The sequence below is a fragment of the Oryzias melastigma genome, linkage group LG15 (genome assembly GCF_002922805.2).
Source record: "Oryzias melastigma strain HK-1 linkage group LG15, ASM292280v2, whole genome shotgun sequence".
NCBI classification, from domain to species: domain Eukaryota; kingdom Metazoa; phylum Chordata; class Actinopteri; order Beloniformes; family Adrianichthyidae; genus Oryzias; species Oryzias melastigma.
Window position 1 is genome coordinate 4,787,454 of NC_050526.1, and position 13,866 is coordinate 4,801,319.

Genomic DNA, 13,866 nt, shown 5'->3' on the forward strand with positions numbered 1-13,866 from the left:
AAACACATATATATTTTTGAACAAATTCAAGGATTTTAAGTGCACGATATTGTTAGAAAAATACAGTAAGTGTCACTTAACCAGCTCAGATTTCATTGTAGTCAATTGGATTTACGAATTTCAGGCTGACATGCACCACAAAAGGTCAAATAAACAGTTTTTTCCTTTAAATCACTGCTCACATCACACTACCCATTACTACATTCTAAAGGATGTCTTTTATTTTGAAAGGACTTCATGTGAACCTCTGTCAAAAGTTATAAATGTTTTGAAAAAAAGGCTATTTTCTCTTAATATTTATGATTTATTTATACCAAAAATCAACATTTCCTTCATAGTTGTTATAATAGCAACGATATATTAGTGCAAACCAGTGTCTTATTTTTCTAAAGAGTGATTTAAGACTATGAGGCTCCTACTGGGTTGTAGTTGGTGAAAAACTGACTCAAATGGCTCTTTAAGTGTTGAAAGTTGCAGACCCCTAATATTTGTGATCATATATTACATTTGGCACACTAAAGAACAAATTATTTATGAAATATTAGTTATTTTCTTGAATCTTTTCCCTACCAGGAAGTAAGACGCCTCCATATCTGAGGCTCCATGTGGGTGTCGCCCATTTCATGACATCATCCTAGAGCCCGCCTCGGCAGCATTTCTGTGTTTCACCCAGGAAAACAAACAACATCCGCACTTTTGCAAAGATCAATGTGCATACTATATATCTGCAATTACTATATGGTTCACAACATAAATACAACTGGCATCTTCACCATTGATACACACACCATGTATCCTGGAGAGGGGGAGAGGGTGTGTGTCTTAAAAGAGACCAGGGTCTAAAGTAATGAACACCTGTTAGACCTGGCATTTAATGGAAACAGTACACAATTGAAAGATATACTGCATTTCAAATAAAGGTTATTTTGCTGATTACTTCTAGCTGCTCTGATAAATTGGGTATTTGTGTTGGCCTGTGGTACAGTTCTGGTAGTACAGACTCTTCTTGAAAGGGCTTTTCTCACTTTGTGACATCAATCCGTGAGAACCCATTCATTTCGTGGGTATGGGAGGGGCTGCTGTTGGGAGGCTGGTTTTTAGAGGATTACTCAGAAAAAACACTTGGGGGCTTCCTTACAGTGAGCAATGGACAGTATAATACATATAAAAGCCCAAAAAGTAGATTTTACATGGTATTTAAAGAGTTAACACAATTTCTGTGGGTGTCTCTCAACCTTCAGTCCAATATTACTCATGATTTTCCAGTCACCAATATCAGAGTCGATGAGTTCTTCCGATCTCATTCTAACATTTGGTCCTAAATTTCCTAGTAAATTTGTTTCAAAGCAGATTTCCTTTTTGAAAATTCTTAAAATATTTCAAAAGGAGCATTTTGCTGCAGGAAATATGGAGTTTGAGTTAGAATACCAAGAAAAAATTATATCAAGGTTTAGACATTTTTGGACAAAAGCATATTAACATACAATAAACTCAACACCAATCTATTCAGGATTTCTTACTCCTTGTAAATCATAATAAGTGTATTCTAAATGTATTTTACCCCTGTAAATGTTTTTGGCTACATGCTTACTGTTGATTTTTCTGTTGTAAGGTACCTGATAAATAAAATCTATTACTATTATTCACCTTAACGAAGGTATATTTATAATAAATTATCTTTCTGTTTTTCCAGATGGCTTCTTGATGGAGCCGGACCTCTCTACAGTCTTCTGCCCAGACCACAAGGCAGCTATGGTTTTATTTCTGGATCGAGTTTACGGAATTGAGAGCCACAGCTTGCTCCTCCGGCTTCTGGAAGTTGGATTTCTACCTGACATTCAGGCAGCTGTTTCTCTTGACACTGTGAGCATCTTTTTGAAGCTTTTAAAATCCACAAATGTTACTATTTTGTACAAATCGGCTCTAAAAACTGCAGCAAAAAGCAGTACTTTTCAGTCTTTTTACAAATAAAATTATTTGAACAAGATTTTAAACACTTTCCTTTAATTTTATAATTTGTTCGTGCAGGTGGAGCTCGGATCCACGGACATGGCTCTGGCCCTCAACAGATACTTGTGTGGAAGCGTTCTTCCTCTTCTAACAAAATGCTCAGCTCTTCTCCATGATTTACAAGATCATGTGCTGCTGGTTGATTGTCTAATCCAGGGAGTCTACCGGCTTTCAGGAGCTTTTAGCTTGACCAAGGCTCAGAGAGAAACCGCTCAGGATTGTTTGCTGGCTTTGTGCAGGTATGGGGGTCTCAGCCTGTAATCAGGGCGCGGGGAAGTGCTGCTGATGTTTTGCAGGATTACAGTACCTGCAATTTTGTGGGCACAACTCCTGTAGTTTAAAGAATAGCTTTAAAATAGAGGATTCTTTTAAGAACACCTTTGAAATATAGGTTTTGTGCAAAAAAACTCCACTTTCAATGCTACATAGATCCGTGCTTTCTTGAATGTTGAATTTCTAAACTACATTGTATTGGATTTTGTAATATTAAAACATCTGAAGTAAATTCTCTTTTGTGTATAGTACTAATTCAACTCTTTTTCCTTCGATGAAGCCACTTACTATATATTTGGTTAATTTTATCAGCTCTACTACATTTTTTTACCTTTATTTGCTTCATTTACTATTAATTTTATTACTTTAACCCACATTGCTGCTTGTAATTTCTTATCTTTTGCCCTTTTTTAGTAAACTCCAGGCATCCATGATGCAGCCTTTGCTTCGACGCCTCGTTTTTGACGCTCTCCATCTCACAGACCACAGCACAATGGCTCTGAAGGTGGATCCGCAAACTGCCCTGAAATTCAGAATCTGGAAGAACTCTCAAGATGAAGGTTTAAAAGGTCACTTTTGTTTTCCAGCTGCTGATCAGTCATTACGCACAGAGGCGGTCCTACTATTCCCACGCCGGCAGGCGCAGTGACCAGAGTTTGGCCTCTGAGGAAGAACTCCACCTGTCTAGAAAGTTATTTTGGGGCGTCTTTAAGGCGTTGGCAAAGAAGGTAAATAACTCTGAAGACTAGTTTAATTGATTACATAGTATAAAAGGGATTCAATGTTTTTATTTTTTTATGAACATCCTAACCAGCAAAATTAGCTTTTTTTTCCACTGATGGAAGAAATCTTCCACAAACATTTCTCAGACTGAACTAGAACATTTCAGAGAACATTTATGTACAATCTTAAATTAGTAATACTTGTAAACAAATTCGATCATGTTTACAAGATTGATAAAAATCCCCATTGGTGGTGTAACAGTAAAGGTTGGATGTCTTTTATAATAATAAAAAAAATCCTTCGTAAAGCCATTCTTTAAGTTGTTTTTTAATCTTTTAACTGTCACGGATTTCAAGGAAAATACTTCAAAATGAGGCTTTTCATAGCAATTATTAGGTTGGATTAATTAAATGGAATAATCAGTAATTACAGGTCATAAAGAATAATTAATCACTTAAAATATGACAGCACTATTTTCAATCACACTCAAACAGTTTAAAAGGAAATTGTTGGTGAATTTTCCTTTGCTCAGAAGTGTACAGACGTATCAGTTCTTATTTCTTGCTTAACATGGTCATTGCAGTGGAAATGAGTTCCTCATCCCCCTGCTGTTCCTTCAATTTGCCGTTAACATCCTCTATATGCCCAATTTAGGCAAAGATTGTATTTCTGTAAGTTTTACTGAGGCTGCTTTAAGACCACAGGCATTCTCACGGCTGTTATTCTTCTCAGCAAATATTATTTTGTCTCCCCAACATGGATTTACCCTTCCTCTTTTTTTCTCAGTTTTGCAATTCTTTTTCATCCTCTCCTTTTCAGATCCCAAAGCCTTACACCCTTCAGTTATTGGAGCTGTGTGCGCAGTGCCTTGTTACAGTAGCCAAAGCTTTGCCTCCTGATCACGTGGAGTCGGTCTGTTTGTCCCAAATGGAGCGAAAATCCTTTATGGACACAGATGGACATTTTGATCCCCAACCTGTAGATACAGCCAAGTAAGATTTATCTTGTGATGAGAAACCTGTTGCCTATTACATACTTTTGATCTTCCTTAAAGCTCAAATTTGATAAGAAAAGATTTTATAGGCCTCAACGCTGTAATTTTTTCTTTTTTTTTGTGCCCCAGTGTCTCAGTGCCGGAGAGACTTGAGTTTGTAGTGAACAAGTATGCGGAACACACTCATGAAAAGTGGTCTCTTGAAAAGGTAACATTTACATAACTGTTCTTCTAAATTGTTCTAACAAAAATAAATTGACCTCCTCGTCGTAATGATTAATGATCTCCTCTCATGTATCTTGACCACCACCTTTTCATAACATCTGCCAGCGTTGAGTTTTCAACTTAAAGTCTGATCGTTTTCTAGTGCTTGACTTCAAGTGTTCTCTTCTTGACAGTTTGCCAATGGCTGGGTTCACGGTGAGCAGCTTTGTGAGGACACGAAAGTTCATCCTCTCCTCAAGCCATACAGAGCTCTGGCTGAGAAGGTAGACGGATATAAGTCCATTTTTTTTAGTGTTAAAGTGTAATATATGAAATGTACGATGGAGTATTAGGGCCACTTCAAAAAGAAAAAAATATTTTTAAAATTACAGCTTTAAATTTACGACTGTAAATTTATGAGAAAAAAGTCGTAACTGCTAAATTACGAGAATAAACTTGTATATTTATGACTTTAAAAGTCATAGGCTACATTTATGACTTCAAATCTCGTAGATTTACGAGATTAAAAATTGTAAATTTAGCGAGAAATTTGCGAGAAAAAACTTGTAAATCTACGAGATTTTAATTCCTAAATTTACGAGAAAAAACTCGGAAGTCTACGAGAAAAAAACTCGTACATCTACGAAATTTAAAGTCATAAATTAATGAGAAAAAAAACAAATTTTTCTGTTTATCAGAGCCGCGTGCTCAAAGATGAAAGACGTGGAGTATCTTGTGAAGATTTATTTCCAGATTGGTGTTAAAAACGAAGACATTTTGAACCTCTTTGTGTTTCAAGATCAAATTATTTCCTGGTTCGGTGTCGGTAATGCAGAGTTTTATATGTAAAGAAAGAGCTCAGAGATACATGTTGATCAGGACCGTCACTTTATTTTGCCTTTCATTTCGCAGAAGCCCTTTTGCCACCTTACATCATGTCTCTGTCATGCGCAGAAACCACAAACAAAAGGAAAAAGTAAACAGAGCTCCGGACGCCTCCTTCTCCAAATCAAACGTCCCGTCTCAACACAAGACAACATTGAGAAATGACAATTGTCTATTACGTTAGCACAAGAACATGGAAAATTCAGAAAACTAGGCCTCTTCAGATCACAGCATCACAGAGTTGGAGGAGATCTGGTCTGTTGTGGAGGAAGAATAAAACATTAATAAACTGTAAATCAAATAAAGAAACTTCCAAACATTTGAAATATTTTAAACATTCAGTTTACCTGATGAAATCCACGACGTTTTTCACAATTTGGTCGGTCTGCTTCAGCTCACGGCATAAATTCGCTGGAATGTAGGCTTCCCTCGACTTCAATATATTTACAAAAAAAAAAGTCCAAAATTTACGAGATTAAAAGTCGTAAATTTACAAAAAAAAGTCGTACATTTACGAGATTAAAAATTATGAATTTACGAGAAAAAAAACTTGTAATATTACTTTTTTTTTTGGTGGCCCTAATACTCCGTCGTAGAAATGTGGTAAATGTTACATAAAGTAATATTATTAAAAGTTTAATGATTTTATACTTAAAGCCCCGGTCCCACTGGCTTTCACAGCCATATCACTGCAGAAGCACGGAAAAAAATCATCCTCCGCGTACAGATGCTCTTATGAGCGGACTGGTCGTGCAACGGGCGATATAGGGGTGCGGAATCAAAATTTGTCCGCCGTTAATTTTTGAACTGTACAAAAATTGAGACCGCGGGTGACTGCGTGTGGTACAGCGGTACCGCTGTGCAATGGCTGTAAAATGGCGGTGCTGTAGTAGTTTCAGTGCGAGATCGGACGCCAAAATTCTAACTTTTTTACACGTGATACACCCGCGAAATTCTGTGGGATCGGGCCTTTAATAACAAATACTGCACTGGGGAAGTGTGGAATGTATACATATTTTTATATATCATATATAATGGTCATTAAGGTGTTTCAAAGGTGGTTTTTAACATTTGTCTTTTTAATCGTTGCTGTGGCACAAATTAGGAAAAGGAAGCATATCGCTGGGCCATCAAAGAGACAATAAAGAGTATGCTGGCTTTTGGTTGGAACATAGAGAGGACCAAAGAAGGAGATACCTTTGGCATTCAGGCTTGTAGTCGCAGGGTCTCTCAGTCTGGACAGGTGTGTATATTAACGAGTAACATTACCTCTGACTTGAAAATTTTTAAAAAAATACCAATTATTGATTAAAAAATGTTATTTTAAGCAATATTTTTAAATATGTTTTACTTATTTATTTTATTATTCATGTTTACTTATTTTACTTACTTTCACAGTACACAGTATTTGCAAAATATTTAAGGGGTATTTTCATGGTCATTTTACACCTACTGGGTACTTTCAGTAAATTTACGTGGTACTTTTTAATGGGATCAGTTGCTACTTACTTGGTACTTTTTAGTTCTTGGTCAGTACTTACATGGGACTTGCTGTGTATTTATTTGGTACCATTAGGTATGTGGTACTGGGTATTTACATGTTTCAGAAAATTATTTTTTAAGTACTTTACTGTAAAAGGAAACATCACCTTAAAGTTCACTTCTTCCCACTCTTTTTCAAGCAACAAATCAAAATACGACTTGACTTCAGTTAATAATCACTATATTTAATTAATCCAGTGTGACTTACGTGCTTGTTTTTGTTAGTATTTTTTAATTAATAGATTTCCTAATGTCTGTAATGAGTTTAATACATGTGTGATTTACAATTAACGTTTGAAATAAGCCAAATCAAATAAATCAAACAAACAAAAAATGTAATATATATTTGTTGTTTTATTTAGTTGTCTTTTGAAGGAGCATCAACCTTCAGTCCCAAACCTTTGGACATGAGCAGTGTCACTTTATCATGGGACCACTGTGTAAGTTACTTATTTAAATACGTTTGAATCTGGGTGTTGACAGTAAAATAACACATGAAGCTAAATCAGTAATATATATATACATATATATATATATATATATATATATATATATATATATATATTACTGTTGGTATTCTCCTTTAAAAGAAAATAAAAATTCTTTAGGCTATGGCTGAACAGTTGGCTGAAAACTACCACAATGCCTGGGCTCAGGCTACGAAACTAGAACTGGGGAGTAAAGGTACTGTGCTAAAGTTTAAATTATTGCTAGAATTTTCTGACATGGATCACAGAGGGTCTGACAATTGTTCTTAAATTCTGACCCGTTACTTTCTTCAGGAGGTGGCGGCCACCCGAAGCTTGTGCCTTTTGATACTTTGACCACCAAAGAGAAGACTAAGTTCAGGGAAAGAGCCCAAGACATTTTAAAGTTTCTTCTGCTCAGTGGATACACTGTGTGGAGGTTAGTACTTGACAAACTTTTGATATAAAACAAATATAAAATAACAATTATAATCAGTTTTAGGTATGTCAAATAAACCTGCAATTATGTCCAGGTATTTGACATAGTTTGGAGCTCATGACAAAAAAAAAAGTGCCATTTTGACTTCTCATTGCAACACTACATTAAACGATTTGGAATTAACCATGTGGTCCAGATTATCAGAAGCTCACTAGTAATCATTTTCATAGGGATCGGAAAATGGTGGAAATGGATTTTCCAGCCACAGCCAACTGCTTTGCATTGACTCTCCTGCAACGGCTGCTGACTCACACTGATGAAGCCCAAGACACCATGTTAAAGCTTGGTAATATACCACAATGTTTTCTGTGAAATATCAACCCTGGAATAATGAATGAATGTTTGCATCTGTGCAGCACATCTCCTTTGCAGTATTTGTGATGAGGTGGAGTTTACAAACTGTGTCCCCCAAATAAATGTATCTATTTAAAAAAAATGTTGTTATATATATATATATAAATATACACACAGTGGTCCCCAGGAATATTCGCGTTTCTTTATTTGGGGTTTCACGTTTTCGCGTTTATTTTTAACACGGCGGAGCACAACTAAGGTGCATGAAGAAATGGCATTATCTGACTCAGAAACGGCATAAAACATCCTGATATTCTGAAGAAGATGTTCGCAAAAGATAATAATCCAGAGCAGGTGTTATTATTTGATGAAGAAGGAAGCAGGCGACTCCTGGTTTTAAGAGACAAAGCGACACTCATCATCTGCGTAATAAGAGACGCTGCTGTTCTGAATAATATTAAAATCAAAAACCTCTTTATATTGAGCAAAACTTTAATGTTCTTCAAGAAATGTTTGAAAAGCGCGATCAGAATTGTTTTTGATGAGTATGGATCAGTAATGGACATTCTTTGGCCGCGGGGGTGTGGCGTTAGATGGGGACGAGGGGAGGTTCTCCGCATTCGCATATTTGGCGAATTCGCGGATGTCTCCAGTCCCTTAACCCTGCAGATAAGGTTTTTTTTTTACTGTATATATGTATATGTAAATGTGTGTGTGTGCATATATATATATATATATATATATATATATATATATATATATATATATACTGTATATATATTTATTTGTATATGTATATATATAAATTTATACTGTATATATTTATGTATATATATTTATTTGTATATTTGTATACATATATATATATTATTTGTATATGTACATATACATACATACATATAAATATATGTATGTATATATACATATATGTATACACGTATGTATATATATATATATGTCTATAAATATCAGTATGTCAGAGTTTTAACTCCTTTTTTTTTCTATAAACGTTTTGCAAACTACTTTTGATCATTATAAGGTTTTTCTTCCATGACACTTTTGGTCTAACCCTATGGTAATCTTACTTTTTCTCAGAAGTGCTTCAAGCCAGAGGTCAGATGTCTAAAGGAGAGAAGACTCCAGATCAGCAACCAATAATCTTTTTCCTCAAGGTTTGTTTCTTTCCAAATAAATAATTAAGGCTAGTCAGAATCTAAGATACCCCTGACATCAGTTCACTTCTCCTTACTCTCCAGTTTAATTTTTCCAGTACCCTTTCCTCTCATTAACATTTTTTTCTCATTTCGTTTATGTCGCCTAATTAGTTTTGTTAGATGGTTGCCATGAGCAACCCCCCCTAAGCAAAACTCATTGTGGCAGTGTAATTTATTTAACCATTTTGGAAATCCATGTGGGTGTTTCGATTGCCATCAGGACGTAGATTAAAGCCTCCCACACTGCTCTGCCTCCAAGGAGGCAGCAATGAAATGGGTTTATTTTTCATTGATGGGACCCCCTGAGTCAGACCCAGTCAGCCAAGACTGTGAACAGTCATGCCTCTCATCTCCGCACCGGCCGACTTTCACTCAAAGTGCTCTCGTCCCCTGCACACATAAGGATAAATCCAAAATTGGTCTATCTGAAAAATTCTAGCACTGTTTACTTTTTAGATATTAGCAACAAGTGATGAGTTTTTATACTAAATTAAGTTTAAAAAAAAATACTTTTAAGTTTTATTAGACTTTTATACCTTTGCTGAATACATTGTTACATTAACCCACATGGAGCTACAGACCAGTTGAAACCAGTTACTGGAGCTTCAACAACCTAACACGCAAAGGTTATTGGGTGTAACAACACAAGACATAGAGTTTACTTCTATTTAAATTAATTGATGGGTAAGTGGTCGAAGTCCTTGTTAATCGTAGTAGTTACAACAAATAGTTGTACTATTCCTCCACAGGTTGTTCTTCCTGTTTTGGAACAATACGTGAAAAGCCACCACCTGTATTTCATCTCCACCTGTCTTGGATCGAGTGGCAACAGGAGCTGTGCCACGAAAAAAGAAAAGGAGTTGATTGCGTGGTAATTATTGTCTGAGAAAAATCATTAAAAAAAATCATTTTACGAATTTTTATTTTTGCATTAACATTCCGTTTTTCGTATTGATTTTATTTGTATACATCCAGCCTCTTTTGTAAGGTGGCAGTTTTTGTAAGACACAGGATCCCCCACATCGGTAAGGACCATGAGGAATATAATTTTGATCACATATGATAAAGTTTTACTTATGAAATGTGTGTATTCATCTTTTTTCTATGCTTGTATGTCCTCACATTATTCAACCCACCATTAAAACGTGAAAGTTCTATTTTTGAATGTATTTGTCTTCTATTGCTGCAGGTGTAATTATTTTCTCTTATATTCATTGAATTTGAAATTATGTTTTCCCAGGAGATGAAGCCTCAGCTGTTGCAAATTGCCTCAGCGTTCTCTCCCAAGCTCTTGATGCCAGGTAGATGGCACTACTGTCACACTGCCTAGATCAATGTTCTCAGTTTTATCAGTGCACGCATGTCAGAGGATGATTTGTCTTTTGTGATTGAGTCACTAAGACACTGATTCTAACTGCAGGAGGGATAGCGTTATTGTTTTTCCTGCAGGGACACATGATACTCAGACTGTTTTGGCTCAACAGAGCCTCATTTTTCACTAGATTGCTATCAATAAAATGGTTGATGTGAATAGTATAGGTTTGCTATTTCAATACTGTAGCCTGAATGTAATTTTTACTGATTTATCCTGACATCCATGCCAATGTTTTATACACTTTTTTTTAACTTACTTAAATTCTTTTTATTTCCCATCTTAGGACACTGATGAAGTCGGCCCCAGAGTCCATCCAGACTTCTTTGCATTTGTTTTTTGAGGCAGCAGCCGTTGATTTGGAGATGACTGTGGAAAAGCTCTCGGAGACATCTGTCTCCATTCCTCAGAGTAGGGGCCAGCTGGCTCGAGGAGTGGCCCAAGCTCTCCACTACACAACTTTCATTCTTCTCCCTACCCTCACTTCCCTCTTCCATCATCTTGCTAACCAAAACTTTGGAGTGGACTTCTTGGGTACGAGTTATTTTTGTGTTCATTTATTTTTTTTGTGCACACGCTACATGCTTTTACATTAAGCTTCCCCTAAATTCCCTCTCCAATCATTTTTTTTAATCTGTTATAAAAGTGTTTTTATAATCTTTTTACTATCCTAGGCATGTTTACATTAAAAGTAGGGTCATCTGGACCCCACAAGACAAGGATTTTTTATCCTCACTGGTGTCCGTAAAATCCTGTCCACCTTTGTCATGGGACAAGGGATCCCCAACTTTCGGGACGCGGACTTGTACCGATACCAGACCAGTAGCGGTATCCTAACCCGGTACTGTACCCTAACCCGGTACTGGTCCCACATCTGGTACCGCGTCCTCAGGGTTGGGGACCTGTGATTTAATGGAAACAGCCAGCATGTCAAAAAATGACAACTTGAGGACACCCAAAACATCAAAAAGTGTTTTGAATCATACGTCCATATATGATGAGTTTGGCGTTAGAATGTGTAAAAGCTACACACCAGACATTTATTGAAACTTGCATTCTTGAACATGTTTACACTGGACAAGAAGGGAGTGGCCTTTTTTTTTTGCTACTGTTTATTAGCGTATGTAGTTGGAAGAAGCTAGGTACAAAACATTGAAGCAATGCAAATCTCACTAATTTTGTTTCAGGATTTTTCTTTGACAACTCTAACCTGATAAATGATTGACTTGGTGTCATATAATTCTGGCCGTTTAAATGTACCTATGGGTGTGTACGTTGGTGCGATTAGAATATATGGAAGTTTCTCTACTTTATACAATATCTTCTTTTTCCAGTTGGTGGAATCCAAGTATCCTGTTACAGGATCTTGAATAGCCTCTACTCTTTCAAGAACACGAGCAGCCTCGACATCGAAGGGTATTGCTTCCATTATCTATTTCAATTTATTGTTTTTTTTAGTCCTTTCTTTCAAATGGGATTCTTTTTAGAAATGTTGTCCAAACAGATGTTTTCCACGCAGACACAGACCAGCAGTGGGTGCTTGTTTAGCGGCTTTGACTGGAGCCTTTCCCGTGTGCTTCCTGGAACCATCTCTGAATCAGAATAACCCATTTTCCATCTACAACACCGTGAGTGCTACTCAGATAAAAGGTAAAACTAATTATCTTTTTTTCAATCGTCTGTTAAAATCTCAAGTGTTATCTCTGAGCTTTGTTCTGTTAGATCAGGGATTACCAGATCTGGTGGAGGATGTGTGTCCCCTTCTTCCCTCTTTGGAAGAGGCATTGGAGCAGGTGAAGGAGTTGGCATGTGCCGGCGCTGGAGCCCACCACTTCGTCCATGTTGCAGAGATCACGCTGCCGATGTTGTGCAGCTACATTTCCCACTGGTGGTGCTGCGACCCTGAAGAACCTCCACTTTTTACCTCCGTCGGTCCTCAACACGCAAGCGATCTACTTGGCTACATACTCCGCATCTTCTACAACCATGTGGGTGCTAGCCATTGTGACTGGATGAAGCAACTTGCGGGTATTGTCGTCTATAAAACTGATAGCCTCTATCTCTGCTCGCTAAGGTTACTCCAGCTGTCATCCATTTGCCAGTTTTTTCACAGCGGATCATACGCAGTGCCCCCGTTGAGTCGCTAAAGAGTCACTTCCTCCCAGTGATGGAGAAGCTGAGGAAGAGGGCGGAAGGAATACTGCGGGAGGAAGAGCAGATGAAGGCAGAGTGCTCTTGTACCTCCGAGGGAGAGCTGCTCATACAGGAGAAGTACACAGTGCTGGTTCGAGATCTCTATGCCTTCTATCCTCTCCTTATCCAGTTTGTGGATTGCAATCGGTAGGTGGACGGTGAAATCAGAAAAAAGGAGTCACTTTAAACACAAAATCGAAATTAAATACAAACAGAGATCTGAGTTATTTTCCATCAGGCTGGGGTTTCTAAAACGAAATCCTGTGATGTTAATGTGTTTTGTTTTGTCTTGTCTCAGAGCCAGATGGCTGAAAGAGCCGATCCCTGAGGCTGAGCAGCTGTTCGGCATGGTGGCAGAGGTCTTTATATTCTGGGCCAAATCTCATGTGAGAGTGACACACAGTCTTTTATGGCTCGTGTTATGTCAGAAACATACCACACTGTACACCATTTCTCCCAATTTGACAGCATTTTAAATGGGAGGAGCAGAATTACGTCGTCCAAAGTGAAATCAACAATTTGACTCTGTTGATGAAGAATGAGAAAGCATCAAAGGTGAACTTAAAAGTGAAATTATAGCTTTGGGTTATGCATATACTTAAATGCACCTTCATTTATCTTGCTGCTCAGTTTAACCACAGAGAGAAGAGGACGAAGAGGAAGGGGGATCGTTATTCTGCGCACACTTCTCTCATTGTGACTTCCATGAAGAAGCTGGTCCCCGTGGGACTGAGGGTTTGTTTTCCAAGCGACCAGAGCCTTATCATGCTGGCTAAGAATGGCTTCTCTCAGGTCAGTGTGAAATGGGAATGATATTAATATGCCGATTCCTCCCTCCGTGATATTGGGCCGTGCTCCGTTTGCATACTTAAGATTGTTCATTCATTCATGCTAATTCAATGCGAGACGGCGACAACCCGTAGTATTCACTCTAAACTGTTATTTGTTCTTCACAGAAAAATACTGAAGATGAGATTCGTGACCAACTTTTTAGTGGCCTGTTGCATATTCAACGAGAGGTAATGGATTTAACTTCTTATCTCTCCATCTGATATTAGCTCTGAATTTAATTCTTTTCACTATCTTTGGAAGTAGCTTCTAATTTGCATCTTTGGAATTTCAGTCATCCAAGTTTTCATAACTGGAGGAGCTTGAAAAAGTCAGCTTAGATGCTCAAATTCTTTTAGAATTCTGAC

At 37.3% G+C, this 13,866-nt stretch overlaps 1 protein-coding gene across 1 annotated transcript in view; it reads left to right on the plus strand.

Moving 5' to 3' along the window:
• The window catches only part of ryr2b (ryanodine receptor 2b (cardiac)), a gene marked incomplete in the record, with an annotated part of 81,019 nt that overhangs the window by 33,724 nt on the left and 33,429 nt on the right, over positions 1-13,866 (plus strand). Inside the window, 25 exon segments of the mRNA XM_036215605.1 lie at positions 1,694-1,863; positions 2,029-2,249; positions 2,698-2,788; positions 2,871-3,011; positions 3,826-3,998; positions 4,130-4,208; positions 4,399-4,488; positions 6,195-6,332; positions 6,994-7,071; positions 7,240-7,315; positions 7,414-7,537; positions 7,768-7,883; positions 8,987-9,063; positions 9,855-9,976; positions 10,081-10,130; positions 10,346-10,406; positions 10,764-11,011; positions 11,812-11,893; positions 11,997-12,127; positions 12,200-12,505; positions 12,580-12,817; positions 12,969-13,056; positions 13,139-13,225; positions 13,301-13,462; positions 13,627-13,689. Of these exon segments, the coding sequence (XP_036071498.1) occupies positions 1,694-1,863; positions 2,029-2,249; positions 2,698-2,788; positions 2,871-3,011; positions 3,826-3,998; positions 4,130-4,208; positions 4,399-4,488; positions 6,195-6,332; positions 6,994-7,071; positions 7,240-7,315; positions 7,414-7,537; positions 7,768-7,883; positions 8,987-9,063; positions 9,855-9,976; positions 10,081-10,130; positions 10,346-10,406; positions 10,764-11,011; positions 11,812-11,893; positions 11,997-12,127; positions 12,200-12,505; positions 12,580-12,817; positions 12,969-13,056; positions 13,139-13,225; positions 13,301-13,462; positions 13,627-13,689 (3,212 nt within the window).